This window comes from Barbus barbus (genome assembly GCF_936440315.1).
Source record: "Barbus barbus genome assembly, chromosome: 3".
NCBI lineage: Eukaryota > Metazoa > Chordata > Actinopteri > Cypriniformes > Cyprinidae > Barbus > Barbus barbus.
The window spans coordinates 32614116-32631685 of record NC_136731.1 but is presented as its reverse complement, the minus strand read 5'-3'; the positions used below and the strand labels follow the sequence as shown (position 1 = coordinate 32631685).

General features: G+C 36.4%; 3 protein-coding genes across 11 annotated transcripts; 1 reads left to right on the top strand and 2 right to left on the bottom strand.

Moving 5' to 3' along the window:
* The first annotated feature begins 164 nt into the window (after nt 1–164).
* LOC306859894 (RUS family member 1-like) lies at nt 165–4953 on the top strand. Of its 2 annotated transcripts, none has more exons than XM_079401291.1 (15): nt 165–273; nt 499–654; nt 745–822; nt 1888–2002; nt 2079–2124; nt 2200–2232; nt 2331–2436; nt 2524–2625; nt 2783–2853; nt 2930–3114; nt 3212–3269; nt 3358–3422; nt 3565–3705; nt 4011–4076; nt 4187–4953. In XM_079401291.1, exons 2-15 carry the CDS (start codon nt 499–501, stop codon nt 4270–4272), a joined length of 1308 nt encoding a protein of 435 aa, XP_079257417.1. In that variant the 5' UTR covers nt 165–273; the 3' UTR covers nt 4273–4953. The 2 variants fall into 2 exon arrangements, with proteins under 2 accessions (XP_079257417.1, XP_079257418.1); XM_079401292.1 differs by having other exon boundaries at nt 3212–3236; nt 4187–4940.
* On the bottom strand, nt 3719–6626 carry LOC306859910 (uncharacterized protein). Of its 2 annotated transcripts, none has more exons than XM_079401312.1 (3): nt 6380–6626; nt 5901–6098; nt 3719–5814 (listed from the first exon to the last, which is right to left on the bottom strand). In XM_079401312.1, the coding sequence occupies exons 2-3, from the start codon at nt 6085–6087 to the stop codon at nt 4937–4939; spliced, it is 1065 nt and encodes a 354-aa protein (XP_079257438.1). In that variant the 5' UTR covers nt 6088–6098; nt 6380–6626; the 3' UTR covers nt 3719–4936. The 2 variants fall into 2 exon arrangements, with proteins under 2 accessions (XP_079257438.1, XP_079257439.1); XM_079401313.1 differs by having other exon boundaries at nt 3724–5814; nt 6444–6601.
* A 778-nt stretch (nt 6627–7404) lies between these two features.
* LOC306847125 (histone acetyltransferase KAT7-like) lies at nt 7405–16865 on the bottom strand. Of its 7 annotated transcripts, none has more exons than XM_079380912.1 (15): nt 16432–16865; nt 14452–14593; nt 14044–14223; nt 12565–12789; nt 11887–11969; nt 11703–11789; nt 11428–11526; nt 11219–11329; nt 9894–10085; nt 9645–9734; nt 9405–9545; nt 9228–9321; nt 8819–8965; nt 8177–8283; nt 7405–8044 (listed from the first exon to the last, which is right to left on the bottom strand). In XM_079380912.1, exons 1-15 carry the CDS (start codon nt 16444–16446, stop codon nt 7946–7948), a joined length of 1812 nt encoding a protein of 603 aa, XP_079237038.1. In that variant the 5' UTR covers nt 16447–16865; the 3' UTR covers nt 7405–7945. The 7 variants fall into 7 exon arrangements, with proteins under 7 accessions (XP_079237038.1, XP_079237039.1, XP_079237036.1 ...); XM_079380913.1 differs by having other exon boundaries at nt 11240–11329; nt 16432–16664; XM_079380910.1 differs by lacking the exon at nt 16432–16865 and adding an exon at nt 15987–16176.
* Nucleotides 16866–17570: the final 705 nt, after the last annotated feature.

The following is a 17570-nucleotide window of genomic DNA, read 5'->3' as shown; positions in this document are numbered from 1 at the left end:
AAAATGTAATATTTACAATCAAAATAAAACAAATCGTTGTGTATGATATAACCACACAAATAAGGAAATGAATAAAGTAAATGAATTAATAAAACTACTAGCAAAGAATCTTCTCACTCGGTTTTGGTTGAGCTACGTAAAATCCCATGAGCCAATCAGAAGCCGCGCAAGCTCCTGACGCAGCGATACAGTCTAAACACGGAAGAATCATGGAATGAGGGACGTGGGCGATTCCTGTAAAATCTTCTGAAACGCGAGCAGAAACTCCTTCAAGTAATAGTAATTTTAGTCCTTAGTACAGCGTGACAACATACAGAAACCTCTATTGTATTCAACAATATATTTGGTAGATAATGTGCATGAGGTGCAACGTGTGAGACTGCTGTTAAATTTGAGTGTGAAAATTCAAAGTAAAAGACCTGAAGTTATTGATTTTGGTTTTTCATTTGGCTTTGTGGCTGGTTTGTGTTGAATGCACGCGTGTTAACTGATGTGCAGATGGCAGAGATGGAGGAGTGTGAAGGGGTGATTGCCACAGAGCGCTATGGCTCACAGGAGTCATGGAAATACCTGTTGAAGGATGGGAGGATGAAGAGACGGAGGGATGCAGCAGACGGCAGGCTGGCGGGGAATTCAATCTCTGGCGTGTTTAAAGTGCGTGACCGACACAGAAAAACACCAAAGTCTTTCAGATCCTTTATACAAACTCTCTGAGACATCACTAACTGCTCTCTCCTCTCCCAGAGTGTTTTCCTGCCACAGGGGTATCCTGAGAGTGTTAGTGAGGATTACGTACAGTATCAGCTCTGGGACACTGTGCAGGTACATGTCCCATTGATCTGACACTCATGTAGTGCTGAAGTTTCTTTCATTTTGTCGTTGGGGAAAAATCAATTAGCCAGACATAAATATTTTTCACACAATTAATAATATTAACCCTTAATATTGGCAGAAACAGAAGAAATACCCCACAGTTCATTTATTGCTCAATAAGACTTAATACAATTTTTTTTTACCTTGAAATAACAAAAACTTGGAGGTGGTAAGACTTTTTCATGTTTTTGAAAAAGTCAAAAACATGAAAAAAAACATGAAAAAAAACTTTTTCATGTTTTTGAAAAAGTCTCTGACATTCACTAGGTGTGCATTTATTTGATCAAAAACACAGTAATAATTATAAAATATTCTGAAATGTAGTGTTCTATATGAATATATTTTCAAATGTAATTAATTATCTTAAGTATCACATGATTATTCAGAAATCCTTCCAATATGCTGATTTGGTGTTTGGGAAAGATTTATTATTATTATTATCAATGTTGAAACAGTTGTGCTGCTTAATATATTTGTGAAAACAGTAATATGTTTTTTTTTTTTTTTTTTTATTCTTCGAGAAAGAAAGTTGAAAGGAGCAACATTTATTTGTAATACAGTATTTGGTAATTTGTTCTTTCAAGCAATAAAAAATGGAATACAAATTGTCACAAAAATGTCTTTACTGTCTTTTGATCAATTTAATCCATCTTTAAAAGTAATAATTTATTTATTAAAAAACAATTACTGACCCCCTAATATATTTATATATATATATATATATATATATATATACATATATATGTATGTGTGTGTGTGTGTGTATATGTATATATATATATGAAGAGTTTATTTGCAAAAATCAAAAAAAAAATTCTGTTCTATTCTATTGTTTTTTTTTTTTTTAAGTTTTTTAACGTAGTCAAAATAAACCAACTGCATTTTGATTGAGATTAACTGGAATGCACAATGAAAACACACACACACACACACACACACACACACACACACACTCACACTCTCTCACACACACACACACACTCTAATATCATAGTATGTATTTTGTTTTTCAAGGCATTTTCCAGCTCTCTGTCTGGCACACTCGCCACTCAGGCTTCACTGAGGGGTGTTGGGGTTGGAAATCAAGAAGCAACAGTTGCAGCAGCTACAATAACTTGGCTGCTTAGGGGTATGTGCACAGATTACTTATGTTCAATTTTTGAATGCATGCTTTTCTAACCATTTTCTCCCTCTTTTTTTTCCAGATGGAACTGGGATGCTGGGAAGAATACTTTTTGCTTGGCTCAAAGGGTAATATTTAACCAGCCATTCAGATTGTGGAGATGTTTTTTTTTTATAGTACTTAATTGTGACCCTGTATTTCAGGAACAAGTTAGATTCTGAAGCCAAAAAATGGAGGTACCGTATGCTAATGAATTGAATGTTTTAGTTTGAATGAACATTTTTACTTAATACTTTTCATAAATAGTTGACATAATGTCTTATTTATCTTTCAGGCTCTTCGCTGACATTCTCAATGATGTGGCCATGTTCATGGAGATTGCAGCCCCTCATTTCCCTCCTTTTTTCACTCTTATCATCTGCATTGCTGGGATATTTAAGGTAAAACATTAACTGCATCTTCCTCTAAACCTTAAATATGTTTGACAGTAAATATCTAGACATATTCCTTTATTTCTATCATTCCAGTCCATTGTAGGAGTCGCTGGTGGAGCAACAAGAGCTGCTTTAACTGTCCATCAGGCTCGCAGAAACAACATGGCTGATATCTCCGCCAAAGATGGGAGCCAGGTTTTATTCACTTTCTCTCATTTACTTCATGAGAGTTTTTCTTTCTTGATTTTTCCCATCAAAATTCCCTTAGTGTAGGAAATTGAGGTCAATATGTGTCAGTGGTTTCATGTATTAGTGTATAATTTGTAAAAAATTGCTTTTTTGTGGTGACAAGGAAACCCTGGTGAACCTGGCAGGACTGCTGCTCAGCCTGGCACTCATCCCGCTTGTAACAGATAACCCATTGTGAGTACACCCTGATGTGTAAGCCACAATCTACATGAAGTGTGTAGCACATACTGATTTGTGCTCTTTCATTCAGGTTGACATTCATCCTGTTCTTCCTGTTCACTGTTCTCCACCTGTTTGCCAATTACAAAGCTGTTCGTTCTGTTGTTATGGAAACCCTTAATGAGGCTCGCTTGTCCATAGTCCTCCATCGGTACCTCCTTCATGGTCAGCTGCTCAGTCCAGTAGAGGCCAATCAGAAGGAGCCTGTGTTCTTGTGTATGGCCTTAAAACCTGATCACTTTTATATGCTTTCTTGTTCATTTAATATGATTCATTATGCATCTAATTAGCAAAATTCTATTCCTCTTCGCAGCACTTGGAAGGACAGTTCCCATAAAGTTGGGTGTGAGGCTTGGAGACATTGTTCAAGAGTCTGTTTATATTCATTTGCTAATTACAAATATATTGTTGTTGTGAAAACAGTATTGACTGTTAAAATGATTACTTATTGATTTAAAGGCCAGGAGAACTGCAGCTGGCATTGAAGAACAACAGCAAACCGTATCTCATTGGAATCAAAAATGGTACAAAAACCTCCCAAATTCTGTTCTATAAACAGAGGTCAGACATAATAACATGATCAGAAATGACATTAGGGAATTTATGCTTAACTATGACTCAGCCAGAACAGCAATGACACATACTATGGGATGCATTTTTTTCTAGGTACTGTCTGTGTGTGTCTGGGAAGTGATGCTTCTGTGCGCGATGAAATCATGGCAGCATGTCAGGCCTTGTGTCTTCGTGCTGTGCTGCACGATGACTCCTCTCTGAGCGGTGCGCTCGAGCAGCTCTCAAACACTAAGGGTAAGCACTTGTTCAGTTGTGATAAAAGATAGATCTTTATTTCATATTTAACTGATTACACTTGCTGTTCAAGGGATGGTAGCCTCTTTTCTTTAGATCGTAAGTCAGGTTAGACTCCAAATTAAAATGAAAGCAGGGCTGACATATTGTCGGCTGAACAATCGGTCTGTTGTTAAATCTATTGAATACAATATACAATCTACTGAATGTCCAGAACTTCTGTTCTTTACAGCCTCATTTTCATTTCTTTAAAAAAATTAAATATGGTGCCACCCTAAGGTCAATGACACTGTTTTATTTTTCAGACCCATGGGAGTTAGTTTCGCAGAGTCATAAGATGATTAATCAAATTTTCCACACATTCCTAAAAGGTAAATTTGTAATGGATGTTGTAATAAAATTTTGCATTGAGAGACAAAACAAAACACACAAAAAACACACCACCTTTTTTGTTACCCTTTCTTTTGTTTATCTTTTTCAGAACTGGGTCAAGCAAAGTGGCAAACAGACCGGACACTATTGGACTGGAACGAGTGGCGTGTGGAATGGAGCAAAAAGAGAAGCTGAATTATGAAAGAAATGGAGGATGGATGATTTGGTTTCAACTTGATATTCACTTGGAAACATCTGTCAGTTTTAAATGATTTGAAAGAGCTCAGCTGCAGAGCTGAAAGTGTGCAGATTGATGCCAGTGTACCATACAAATAAAAAAAGAGGATAACGGTTGGAGCAGCAAATATTGTATTCCTATAGACAAAGGTGGGGCCTGATTCTAGAAGGTTATGCTACTGTTTAAAATTTTGGGGTCAGTAGGTTTTTTTCTTTCTTTGAAAAAACTATTCAGCAAGGTTTTATGAAATTCATCAAATGTTTCAAAAGATTTAAGTGATTTCTGAAGGATCATGTGATACTGAAGACTTGAAGATTTGCAATCACAGGAATAAATTACATTTAGATTATATTTAAACAGAAAACTGTAATTGTAATAATATTTCACACTATTACAGGTTTTACTGTATTTTTGATCATATAAATGCAGCCTTGGTGGGAACAAGAAACTGCTTTTAAAAACATTGTAAAATATCTTGCCAACCCTGAACATTGAAATAGTAGTGCATGTGTTTTTGTACACTTTACAAAAAAAATTAATTAGTAATTTTGAGATATAAGCAATGATTTTGTTGAATGATCCAAAGTCAACATGCTAAAATAAATGCTGTGAATTTAAAGCTCACAGCACTGCTCCATAATGAACCTTCCTCAAGTGTCTTCTGAGATTCTCTGTTCGGTTGAATCTCCGTCCACAGAGCGAACAGTTATATGGCCTTTCTCCTGTATGAATGCGCTCGTGCTTTTTCAGATCGGCTAAACGACTGAACCTGAACTTGCAGCACTTGCAACCGAAAGGTCTCTCATTTGAATGGCACACGAAGTGCGCTCTGAGGCTGGAGGGTGTTGCGAAGGTCTTGCCGCACACGTGGCAGCTGTGCAGAATCTCCCTGCTCTCACTGACGCTGGGAGTGCTGTGAATGCCCTCCGTTTGGACCATATTCTCCACCCGTGACCTAAGAATGTGTTTGGAAGCAGAATTTAGTAATTTGCCTAGTTGGTTATAGTGGACAAGGTTGTTGGAAAAGGACGAGACGGGCAGCTGGTTGTGTTCGTTTGCTGGAGGACCATCCTGCAGGAGAACTACGGGTGCTTGTGTTGCCACATTGTCTCTCTCTTCTGTAACAGAACATTCCAGAGGCTCTGGTTTAGATTCCTCTTTGATTCTGTTTGAACCCAGTGGTGTCTCAGTGTTGCTGGTCGCTGGACTCTCTCTGCTGCCAGCGTTTGGGATTCTTCTTGGAGGGCTACTCTTTACCCTGGAGAGGGGTCTCTGCTTCTTCAAAGAATAGTCACAGGTCCCTTGCAGAGTATGATGTCTGTTGTCTAAAGTAGTCTCATCTAAAACCAGCTTCATGTGAACAGCATTGTCACTCGGATATTGTGTCTGCTCTGTCTGCTTGCTCACAGCTGAATCTCCATGATAAATGATATCTTCCTGTGCATGATCCTCCTCTAAATGAGGCCTCTCAATGGGTAAAGAGACTTTCAGGACTACATCTAAAAATAGAAAAGAAGACAATTGAAAATATGTACATGTAAGTAGACCAGTTAATTCCACAACTATAAGCTTGTCATAATCTCACTTGAATCCCCAGTCATCGTCTCCTGGAGTTGTTTGAGCTTCTGCTGGAGGGTCTGATTCTCCAGGCGTGCTCTGGCAGACTCTTTCTGATACTCTAACACAGCCTGACCCATGAGCTGCAACACTTCTTGTACAGCAGCAGTGAGGAGCTCAGCTACATTTGTGACGAGGAGCTCCATCTGAGACATTCTGATAGGACCTGCTCAAAGAGAAAACAAGCTCCTGTCATTGTTTACTTCACCTGATGTTGTTCCAAACCTCTATAAATGTTCTTCTTTGGAACACGTAAGGAAAATATTCTGAGAAATGTCTCATTGTTTTGCCCATTATCCATGAAACGAAAGACAAAGGTCACCAAAACATATATTAATGTTACGTGCATTGTAACAAACCCAATTCTCTCTCTGCGCACTAGTCACAACGAATATTTAAGATTTCATTATACTTATATCACAATTAAAATGACACAATAACACCTACCTCTCTGTTCTCAAGCGCAAAGACAGGCTATAATGTCAGCAAGGTAAACCGTGAACTAACTAACCGAATACAAGAGGTCTCTCATGATATCTGTATCTTCATGCTGGACAGTGCAGTTGTATCTTCATGCTGGACAGTGTAGTTGTTTTCCTTAGGAAATGTCAAAGCTGCCGGTGTGATTATTATAACGCTTCTAGTGGCCGTGTTGTGGAAACGCATGTCAGTGTCGTACTACTTCCTTTACTACGCGCGAGAACTACTTCCTGTGTACGCTGCCAAATATTCAGAGGCGGGTTACCGGTTTACTCTGTCTCTATGGTTACAAACAATGAACTTTCTGGTGGTTAATATCTCTTGATTAATCACTCGAAGAGGAACGGCCTCAGAACATAAGATTGTATTTTTGAGAAATGTCTGTTTTTTTTTTTTTTTGGTAAGTAAGGTCAAATAAGATAAAAAGAAAGAACACTGAAGAAACAGAAACTGCTTCATAAAACAAGTTTACCAAACAAGCCAGGCTTATTTCAGTTATTCTGAAGAAAATCAACTGACAATAAGTCAGACTAACTGAAATAAACCTGGCTTATTTGGTAAACTTGTTTTATGAAGCAGGCCCCATGTAACCCTATTTGGCAACGTACACAGGAAGCAGTTTGCGCACGTAACACATTGTTTGGTGTTGCCATCATTCACACAGTATCATTTGTGTGGGTGAATGCCTTTTTTTGTTTTTACTATTAACGTCCTTTAATGAGTTTCTTCATTGTTTATTAACATGTATACCCCATTAACTCACCGAACTTCATCGTGACTGAATTTATTTCAGACATAAACTCAACACATGCTGGTATATCAGAGTAAAGTCTGTTAAATGCACTAGGTGGAGTTTACAAGTGCATCACGGTAATTATATGAGCTATTCTGGCTGCTCACAAATTACACTTGCTGCAAGACATGCTATAAACTAAGTGAAGCTTACACTTAATAGTTTTCGTTGTAGGCTTTAGAAAAAATAATACTTGATGAAGGGTTAATATATCACATTTACTGCAATGTGTCTTTTCCAAAATGCATGTTAGTCTCACTTGAGCTAGTAAAATATTTTCTAGCTTATATTTTACAGACTTTGGCTAATGTCAAATAGGGCTGAAAAAAGAAGAAGCTCTTTAGTTCACAAACTCATTAGTTACACAAACACTGTAATGTTTTTTTTTTCTTCACATAAATACTTAACAGTCAAATAGTCATTCTATAAAATAAAGATATGCAATAGATGGCTAAAAAAAACAACAGTAAAAACAATTTCCATTTGCATATCAAACACTAAATTAGGTGATAGGATCTCCTATGCAGCACTTCTACGATACTGCTCAAAAAAACTAGAATAGAACATTTAAGGTAACTCGAAATGTTTTAACTGAACCATGTGACACGTACAGGACACAGTTAGGATTGCAGCCAACTTACTGTAACAAAGAAAACACTTTCCTATGTGTTGAGCTATTCTAATAGTAACCAAGACCTGCTAAGCTACAGTAAACAGTGAAGAGCATGCAGATTATTGTCTTAGGTTCCTTTGGGTGGGCTCCACTTCAAGGCCGTAGGGTCAATAGTCTTGCTGCTTCCACGTTTTGCCTCTTTGGTTTTCCAATCATCAATCAGATCCTAAAAATCATTCAACCATTTAAATGCATTAAAAAACCCCACAAAGTTACATAAAAAATAACAAGCCTGTAATTAAATGTAAGCAGTCTGTTGCTAAAATGACTACAGACATTACATTACAATTCCAGTTACCTGTCTTTTTAAGATCAGGTGCTTCCCTTTCCAGTACTTCAGCATCTGGAGTGACTGTAGAGTGCTGACAATGTCTACAGGATTGACAGCTGTTTCTTGACTGATTTCTGCTCCCAAGTGTTAATATACGACAAAGAATGAAAACAATTATTGAAAATATTAAGTGTTATATTACATCCATAAATAGAAAAGGAAGATAAAGGAACACACACTACTGTTCAAAAGTCTTTAAGATTTTTAATGCTCTTATGTTCACCAAGGCTGCATATTTATTTGATCACAAATACAGTAAATATTGTGAAATATTATAACAGTTTAAAATTACTGTTTTCTATATCAATACATTTGAAATGTAATTTATTCCTGTGATTGGAAAACTGAATTTAAGCATCCATTTCTCCAGTCTTCAGTGTCACATGATCCTTCAGAAATCATTCTAATTTTATTTAACAGTCAGGATTCTGAATAAAAAGAATACAAAATAAATCTTTTGTAACCTTCTAAACGTCTTTCTTGTCACCTTTGATTAATTTAATGCGTCTATGCTGAATAAAATTATTTATTTTTAAATAATTGATAACTATAATAATAAAAAAAAATTACCAACATTTTTTTAAAAGTATTGACGATAACACTAAGTACCTTTAATGGAGATCTCTTTGCCCTGGAAGTTGTGCAGGTAACGCAGGAGCACTTCCTTCCAGTAACTCCTGTAGCTGATGAGTCCCAGGTCAGACAGAGGCCGTTCAGGGGAGCCAACCTTCTCCTCTACTTTGGACAGCAAATAACCTGTGCAGAAACAAGCCAATCACACATTAACACGTTCATGTCTTCCTTTAACTGCAGCACTAAAAAGTGCACACATTGTAAAAGAGCTATTCTAACATGTTCTTTAGGGGTTTTTTAAGACTAAATGACATGGCATAAATTATGTATTCTACGCTTGCAATGGCAACTTAAACATCACCATTTGCAATCTTGTTTAAGCTTAACACAGTAATGACATAACAGATAGAAAAAGTATACAAATGTCTAGATCTACTGCACTCACTGAAATCAATCAGCATCTTGCCATAACCCTGCCTCATATACTGTGGCATGGTCAGGATGCAGGAGACATTGTAGTTCAGGAATGAATTCTTTTCCTAAACCCAGATACGTATTTTGATTACTACAAAATAATCAAGTGTGCAAGGTAACTGAAGCTTAAGGTGCACTAACAGAGTACCTTGGAGAAATATCCTACAAGATGGCAGCCGGTATTGTCAGCTTCAGTCATCACATAGAAGAGGAACGGCTCCACATCGTAATACAAAGTTTTGTGGTCCAGGAAAAGTTTGGCAAGCAGGCACAGGTTTTGGCAATAAATCTGCAAAAGGCAAATGGCAGTGTCAAGGCAGAATCAAGTACTGACTGCAAATTACTGACAATTTAACATCGAGTCGTTGTGGAATCTCTTTGTTCTTGCCTTGTTCTTCTTGCCGTCCACTTCAAAAACAGATATAGCCCCTTTTCTGTAAATCTCATCACCTGGTGGATGTTTCCACACACATTTGGCCTGATTGAAAATGAGATAAGAAAGAGGCTTATGTGTGAATACAAAACACACACACACACACACACTTATCAACATTATGATTCAAGGTTGGACAAAACTTAAGATTCAGAACTGAAGAATTTTGAAGTTTGAAATTAACTGAATGTGTGAAAGAGGTACCATGTGACGTCGCAGAATGGTCTGACTCTTCATGTATTTGAGGCAGAACTCGCACATGTAGAGACGGCCGAGGCGGGCGTACTCTTCGGGGTACGGCGAGTGGTACCAGGTGTCCAACTCATAGCGGCCAAACACAATGGTCTTTATCATGTTGCCGCCCTCCGTGACCTGTCCCTGCAGCCGGAGTTTTTCCTGCAATGACCAAAGAAGGGTGGGAGAAACACAGGTCTGACTGGGGGGAATGACCACACGGCGATAGAAGGAAAAACCCTGAATCCTACCACAGAAGATTCATGAATGAGGAGGTTGAGGACGAGAGCAAGAGATACACTATTGTTGAAATGTTTGGGGACAGTAAGATTTTTTTTTTTGAAAAAAAAGAAATTAATACTTTAATTCAGGAAGTATGCATTAAACTTGACTGTAAATACATTGATAATGTTACAAATTATTTCTATTTCTAATAAACACTGTGCTAAAAGTCTCTAAACTCTATTTATCAAACGATCCAACAAAAATTACAGTATCACAGTTTCCAAAAAATATTAAGCAGCACAATGGTTTTCAACATTGATAATAAGAAATGTTTCTTAAGCAACAAATCAGCATATTACAATGATTTCTGAAGGTCATGTGACACTGAAGACTGGAGCAATTTATAAATTGCAATAGTAAACAGTTATTTAAACAACAGGCTTGGTGAACATACGATACTTTTTTTTTTCAAAAACCTTAAAAAAATATTACTGATCCTCAAACTTTTGAATGGAGGTGTACATTTTTAGAGACTGTACCAGTTAATAAACAGGCAATGTAGAAAATTTAGAGTTAAATTAAAAGTTAAGATAGAAATCAGCTGGAGAAAATCTCTATCTGCATGTAATATCTACTCAAGATTATTATTTTCTCTTATTGGAACAGTTCAGCCAAAAATAATTCTGTTATTATTTACTCCATTTTTTTTTTTTTTCTATTCTTTTCTTTTCTTTTCAGTCAAGCTCTAGATTATAATACTATACAGGACTGAAATGCCGTGAGGGTTAATAAATGTCAGATTTTTCATTTTTGGAGCTGTTCCTTTAAGTTAGGACAGGTAAAGTATGTTTAAGTATGCTTAAAACTTTGAGTAACACCCATATGCAACAGATGAAACAATGGCAGCAGTTTGGAGGCTACAGTGGAAGAGAGTCCAGCATAGGCCCATCGCATAACCCAGAATGCAGTGGTGAGAAGGCTCAGACCACCACGATCTTTACAGCTTCATGAAAAAGCGAGGGAAAAGGAGAAAACAAGAGGGAGAAAATGAGATGGGTCTTCTCTCTTACAAGATCGTCCGAAGCACATGCCTGGGCTTTTCTGAACAGCTCCAGGTCATAGTCACTTGTGATGTTCTCCAGCAGAGGCTCACAAATGCTGCCATGGATCTGTTTGTGCTCCTGGAGAGAGTCAAACAACGAGAGCTCAGAAAACCATTCATATATCTGCTAAGGGTTTTTGTCATTCTTTCTGCAAAAACGGAGCATGTGACACTCACTGTATACTTGTCTTTTTGCTCTTTAAGAGGAGCAGAGTTTCTCTTCCTCCTCATCTCCGTCACCTTTTCTTTATACCGCAGCTGTCGCTCCGCCTGGGCCTGGAGGGGAGGTAACTCAGAGAATGTGAGAGCTAGTTGAGGCTAATTAACATGTAATGCTCACTGCACAAAAAATCTGAAAGCAGCTCTTAGAGAATGTTATACATTGGGGATTACTACGAGGGCACATACCGGTCCAAGAGGCAGGACATTAAATTATTGGTGTGCTGCTTTACCTGTTGCCGAGCGGAATGGCGATTCTCATCCTGTCGCTGTGACAGCGTCCTCTCCTCCACGTGTTTGTCTCGAGAGCTTGCCTTCACCTGAGTAAAAGGTTTGATTTTTAGGTAAAATCCTAGCTGTTTAAGTAAAATACGATCTGGCTAAAGGTTTAGTCCAAATGACACACATAAGCATTACCTTACACTCATCTGCTGAAAGGTTATGGTACAGTGGACATCCAGATATTGAAAAGTGCCTTTCGTGTTTCCCTGTCAAATGTCCTGAAGGAGGAATGAAGGTTGAATTTAAAAGTTTAAGGATTTAAATAAGCCTGTCCACAAAAAAATCCTGCTAGAAGAAAAGTAAAGCCACTTAATGCATAAATGAAACAAATACACTACCATTCAAAAGTCTGGGGTCTGTAAATTATACTAATTCGGCAAGAACACATTAAATGGACAGTAAAGCCATTCATTATACAGTATCACAAGTTTTCCAATACAAATAAAAGCTGCTCTTTTTAACTTCCTATATATCAAAGAATCAATGTTTTCCAAGCACCAAATCAGTATATTAGAATGATTTCTGAAGGATCATGTGACACTGAAGACTGGAGCAACGACTGCAGAAAATAAATTCAGCTTTGCCATCACAGGAATAAATTGCAATAAATGAAAATAAAATAAAATACAGATATTTTTAATCATAATCACAATTTTACTGTCTTTACTGTATTTTTGATAAAATAAATGCAGCCTTGGTGAACATAAGACTTTTTTTTTTTTTTTTAAAACAGCAACAAATCTTCCTCCAAATTTTTGAATGTTAGTGTAAATATTCTTAACAATTAAGATGAAGGACCTGGAATCCAATTACCAAGTGAATTACAACCAGGTGTGGGGCACTTCATGTTAAAGTTGTAGCTCTCATGAAAGCGTCGTCGTTTGGGCCGGTGAGCAAGGCCGGACTCTTTCAGTGACAGCTCCTTTGCCAGACTCTCATCATGAGAAACGTTTGGGCTGGACATGTCAATGTCAGACTCAGAGGAAGGAGCGTGGCCTGTGGGCGTCCTGGGTGGGGACTCATCGTGGTGTTTAATGTCTGGATGACCAACACAACAGAAAACAGGACTGTATGAAATCTAAGAATGGAATAAGGTATATATCATTACATGAATAAATTAAAATGGCAATAACTACACAGGAAAGGATATAAATAAAAACAAGAGGAGGTTAAAGTGAAGGTGTAACTAACCACATACCGTACTAACCACGTCTCTCAAAAGTTGAGATTAAAAATGTCAGTCACATGAATTGAGTCGTATAAAACTTTTTTGTATCAATGATGATCATTCATGTTAAAAATGTCATTAATTAATTATAAATTGTGGATTGTTGCTGTTATTCATGACAATATTAACAAAATATTTTTGTTTACTTCAGATAAACTTTACTTTTTCAAATCTAATTTTAAACTTAATTTAATTCAAATTTAACACATCTTACAAAACTGGATGCCTTTGAAAAAGAGGCGTTTAATTGATGTTTAAACCAACATGATGTCAAAAACAGATTAACTGGAGCTAACTATTTTAGGATGTACATTTATATGTACAAAACAAAACAGAACGAATAGAGAGTGGTGCATATGCAATCAAATGATGACAAACTACAACAGAAAAAAACAGGCAGAAGCCAGAAAATTATATTAAATGAGATATTATGAAAGTCTAATGCATTATTTCAAATAATTCCATTTTTAAATCTTAACAAAGAATTATGAAAATGATGTACACTACCATTTCAAGGTTTAAGGTCAGTAAGATTTTTTAACATGTTTTTGAAAGAAGTCTCTTTTGCTCACCAAGGCTGCATTTACTTGATCAAAAATACAGTAAAAACAGTAATATTGTGAAATATTATTACACTGTAAAATAACAGATTTCTATGGTAATATATTTTCAAATGTAATTTATTCCTGAGATGACAAAGCTGAATTTTCAGCAGTCATTACACCAGTCTTCAGTGACACATGATCCTTCAGAAATCATTTTAATATGCTGATTTGGTGCTCAAGAAACATTTCTTTTCAACGTTGAAAACAGTTGTGCTGCTTAATATTTTTTGGAAACTGTTTTCAGGATTCTTTGATAGAACATTTCAAAAGAAAACAATTCTTACTGACCTCAAACTTTTGAATGGTTAACATGTTATACGAACTGAGGAAAATCTGTGATGAGCTGTGAAGAAAAAAAACTAAGCAAATGAAGAGAAGCACATGTGTGCAGAGCAAAGCATGGAGATACTCCAATGAGGGAAGGCATGAGTGAACAACCGTGCGGTTTTCTCCTCCTACCCCTCTCTGAGGTTTCCCCATGCTGCTCCGTGTCTGAGCCAGAAGAGCGACTCTGCCGCAAGGGGTATTTCTTGGGCAAAACTGTCACCCCCTGCTGTTGACTACGAGTCACGCGACGGGTGGAATAGTTCACCACCTCCTCTGAAACCGGGGCAGACGGGTTCCCCACAGGACTGGAATCTAGAAACAAAGCTCTCAGGTTTGTTCACTCATTCTTTTGGTTTTTGTTGCTTCCTACCAGTCAACCCATTACCTAAGATTTAAACTATTTTTTATTAAAAATTAAATATCACATGATAATTTAATTATTCCCACAGCCCAAAGTTATTGTTTGCATCATTATTAGTAAATCTACACTTTTACTGAAGAGCTCAAAGTAAGTGATCAGTACAAGGCCTCGTGTCTTACCTTGTGAGTTGCGGCTGAGGCGCAGCGAGGAGCGAGTGAGGCGAGTGTTTCTCACCGTGTGGACGTCACTCTCTGAGCTGTCTGTGTGCTCAGCGGAGAAGTCTGAATCCTCTGTACCTTCAGAGCTACTGCCCGCATTTCTCTAATGTCAAAAACATCAAAACATCAAAGTTTGGTCACTGAATACAAATGAAATCTTGGTAACACTTTACAATAAGGACCGGTTAGTTAGCATTAACTAACTAACAATAAGCTAACAATAATTGTTGTTAATGTTTGTTAATACAAAACTGTTCAATGTTAGTTCATTTTAGCTCAGATTGAACTTGAACAGATTCAGCTTTTGATTTTAATAATGTATTAGTAAATGCTGAAATTAACATAAATGCTTTAGAAGTATTTTTAGTCTGTTTTATTTCATCTCATCTATTGCAATCTAAGGTTAACCGATGGAATCTTATGGTAAACTGTTACAGTTATCTTTTTTATTGTTATACAGATACTGAAACAAATGAGGAAAAAAATACTTTTAAAGGGATAAGCTTTTCATGAAAATGTACTCCACATTTTATGCTTGATAACACTGTTAATTAAGGTAATTTGACAGTAACAAAAATCAAGTAGCATCACATGACCTGTGAAAATTACCCTGGCGAGCCTTTCCTTATGTTTCTTATTTTAATTACTACAGTTTAAATAATTATCTGCATTATATATGTAATAATGTTTGCTCATCTTTTAATAAAAGTTGAGAATTATAACTTTATTATATTTCCTTCCATAGCATGAATATTACCTTATATACATTTTTTCACTGGTTTGGTTGAATCAAAACATTTTACCTAATATGGGTAATATGGGTGTAAAATAAACCAAAATTTGTTAAAAAAAGTCATGGCCTATGATGCTTTTAAAACCCTTGTAGCTCATTTCTGGACCACTCTCAGTCCCCATTATTATTTTGAGTGAGTCTAATGAATCCTAATAGCTCTGTTCAAAAGAATATGAAAAGTTTGGTTCCAAATCGCTATAAATCCATTTGGATTCATTGGAGTAAAAATGTGTTTTATTTACCAAGAAAGATGAAAACCACTATTTTATATCTTTAGGTTATAATAACATTAAATATTATAAAATGTTATTATTTTTATCCCCAAAATGCAATAAATCCAATGAATCAATATAAAGTTATTTTTCATATTGAAAATACACAACATAGTAAGCTGATCCACATTTGACAGCCTCTGAACTTGGTCAATACTAATCTTATATACAAGCACTGGACTAAAAATACATTCAATCAGTCATCGCTCACAAAATTAATTCAATGAATTCATCTTGTTAATGCTATAAATTAATTACGACAATAAAAGAAAATTTCATCATAAACAAAAACACAGAAATTCCAAAATGATATTTCCCTTACATTCAACTTCCAAAAGTGCATTCGTCTTTGCCATGTTACATTCATTTAGTTGACTAGTGCTATACGCTGTATTAACAAAAACATAAATGGCATTAATAAAAAGACTTACAGGCAACACAATATCGCGTTTTTGGGTCAAGGTCTGCATTTAAAGTCACACCAGAGGTGTTCAGCTGGGTTTTCTGCAGACCAGTCAAGTTCTTCCACACTGACTGAATCAATCAATTCTTGTTGATTCGTGCCTTATACACAGAGGTACTGTCATGTTAGAATAGAAAAGGGTTCTGTCCTAACTGTTGCTATAAAATTAGAAGCACACAATTCCCTAGAATATCATTATATGCTTAAAAACTAAGATTTGTACTCATGGAAATTACTAAAGCAGTGAAACTTGTTCATTAGAAGGTGGTGTCCCAATACTTTTGGCAATACAGAGTGAGTGTGTGTGTGTGTGTGTGTGTGAAGCGTGCAGGTGAAAGCTGGTTACACATGAACACGCAGGTGCGCGATGCTGCGCGCGATGAACGCAGCTGGCCTGTAGGATGCAGTCATACCTTCCGCCGCGGCATAGCGCGTCTCCGCGGCGCTCCCTGCTGCAGACGATTCACGAGGTCTGATTTCTGCTGGATTTCTGAGTGCTGTTAGATCGCCGAAACCTGTCTTAAGTGATGCATCCCTGTGGAAGTGAGGGAAACATTCATGTGGTACAAGGAAACACTGCTTCATCACTGACAGTCACGGGTCATGACTGCGCGCGTGGTCTGTTTACACTCTCCACTTCCGGTACAAAATTCTAATGTAAAGGTCTCACAGAAAATTATAAAGACGAGGAAATAACCATTGTTTTAAACAGACGTGGACGATTTATGTATGACCACCCTATTGCTAGCTGATTACAAATGTTTATCAGCTAAAACGCAAAGAAAAGAGATGCTGTGCAGTTCCTGTGGTAATAGTTCTGTCGCTAGATGGCGGCACTGACGTCACTGATGTTAGCCTATTTTAAGCGTTTCATCATGAGTTTGAATTTTCTGAAGGTCTCTGTAAGCCGTAAATACACTGTGCATTTCATAAAATAATTATAATAGATCAACGCTTGATTTTGTTTTTAGACTGTAACATATTTAATACAACAGTATATTACTTGAAATTGTGCAATCTCCTTGCTATTATATACAAATGTTCAAGCTCAATAAATAAAAAAATAAAACAAAACCGTTTGAATAATAATATCTTTCAGCATAAGTTTATTTTTGAAATTCAATGCCTTTTCAGCTAAATTTAAACCATAAAAATGATAAAACACAAACAATTTATCACAGCATAAATATAAAGGATATATAAATTAAGTGAGTTTTTGCTTAGAACAAGCAAAATAATCTGCCAGTGAGGAAAACAAAATAATCTTACATCAAACAGAAAACAAGATTATTTTGTTTACCCCATTGGCAGATTATTTTGCTTGTTTTTTTTAACATATTTCTTCTGAAAACAAGACCATTTTTGCTTATTTATAAAATCCTTCTTGATTCCTAGATATTTTGGCTGGAAACAAGACAATTAAGTAAGAAAAGCATTTTTTGCAGTGTACTATATAGTAAATGTATGTACATTTTGACTGAAAACTATATAATTATAGTTCTTTGATCTCTTTTCGTCATTTATATTATTTATTATATAGTATTTTACGTTA

What these genes read in the sequence shown, in the direction of transcription:
- LOC306859894 (XM_079401291.1), top strand. Translation starts at nt 499, where the DNA reads ATGGCAGAGATGGAGGAGTGTGAAGGGGTGATTGCCACAGAGCGCTAT. An exon ending in AGCTCTGGGACACTGTGCAG is followed by an intron (nt 823 to 1,887) that starts GTACATGTCCCA and finishes TTGTTTTTCAAG; the next exon opens with GCATTTTCCAGCTCTCTGTC. An exon ending in GAAGGAGCCTGTGTTCTTGT is followed by an intron (nt 3,115 to 3,211) that starts GTATGGCCTTAA and finishes TCCTCTTCGCAG; the next exon opens with CACTTGGAAGGACAGTTCCC.
- LOC306847125 (XM_079380910.1), bottom strand. Translation starts at nt 16,025, where the DNA reads ATGCAGACCTTGACCCAAAAACGCGATATTGTGTTGCCT. An exon ending in TGGGGAAACCTCAGAGAGGG is followed by an intron (nt 12,790 to 14,043) that starts GTAGGAGGAGAA and finishes TTGGTCATCCAG; the next exon opens with ACATTAAACACCACGATGAG. An exon ending in CAAAGAGATCTCCATTAAAG is followed by an intron (nt 8,284 to 8,818) that starts GTACTTAGTGTT and finishes ACTTGGGAGCAG; the next exon opens with AAATCAGTCAAGAAACAGCT.
- LOC306859910 (XM_079401312.1), bottom strand. Translation starts at nt 6,087, where the DNA reads ATGTCTCAGATGGAGCTCCTCGTCACAAATGTAGCTGAGCTCCTCACT. An exon ending in GACGATGACTGGGGATTCAA is followed by an intron (nt 5,815 to 5,900) that starts GTGAGATTATGA and finishes TTCTATTTTTAG; the next exon opens with ATGTAGTCCTGAAAGTCTCT.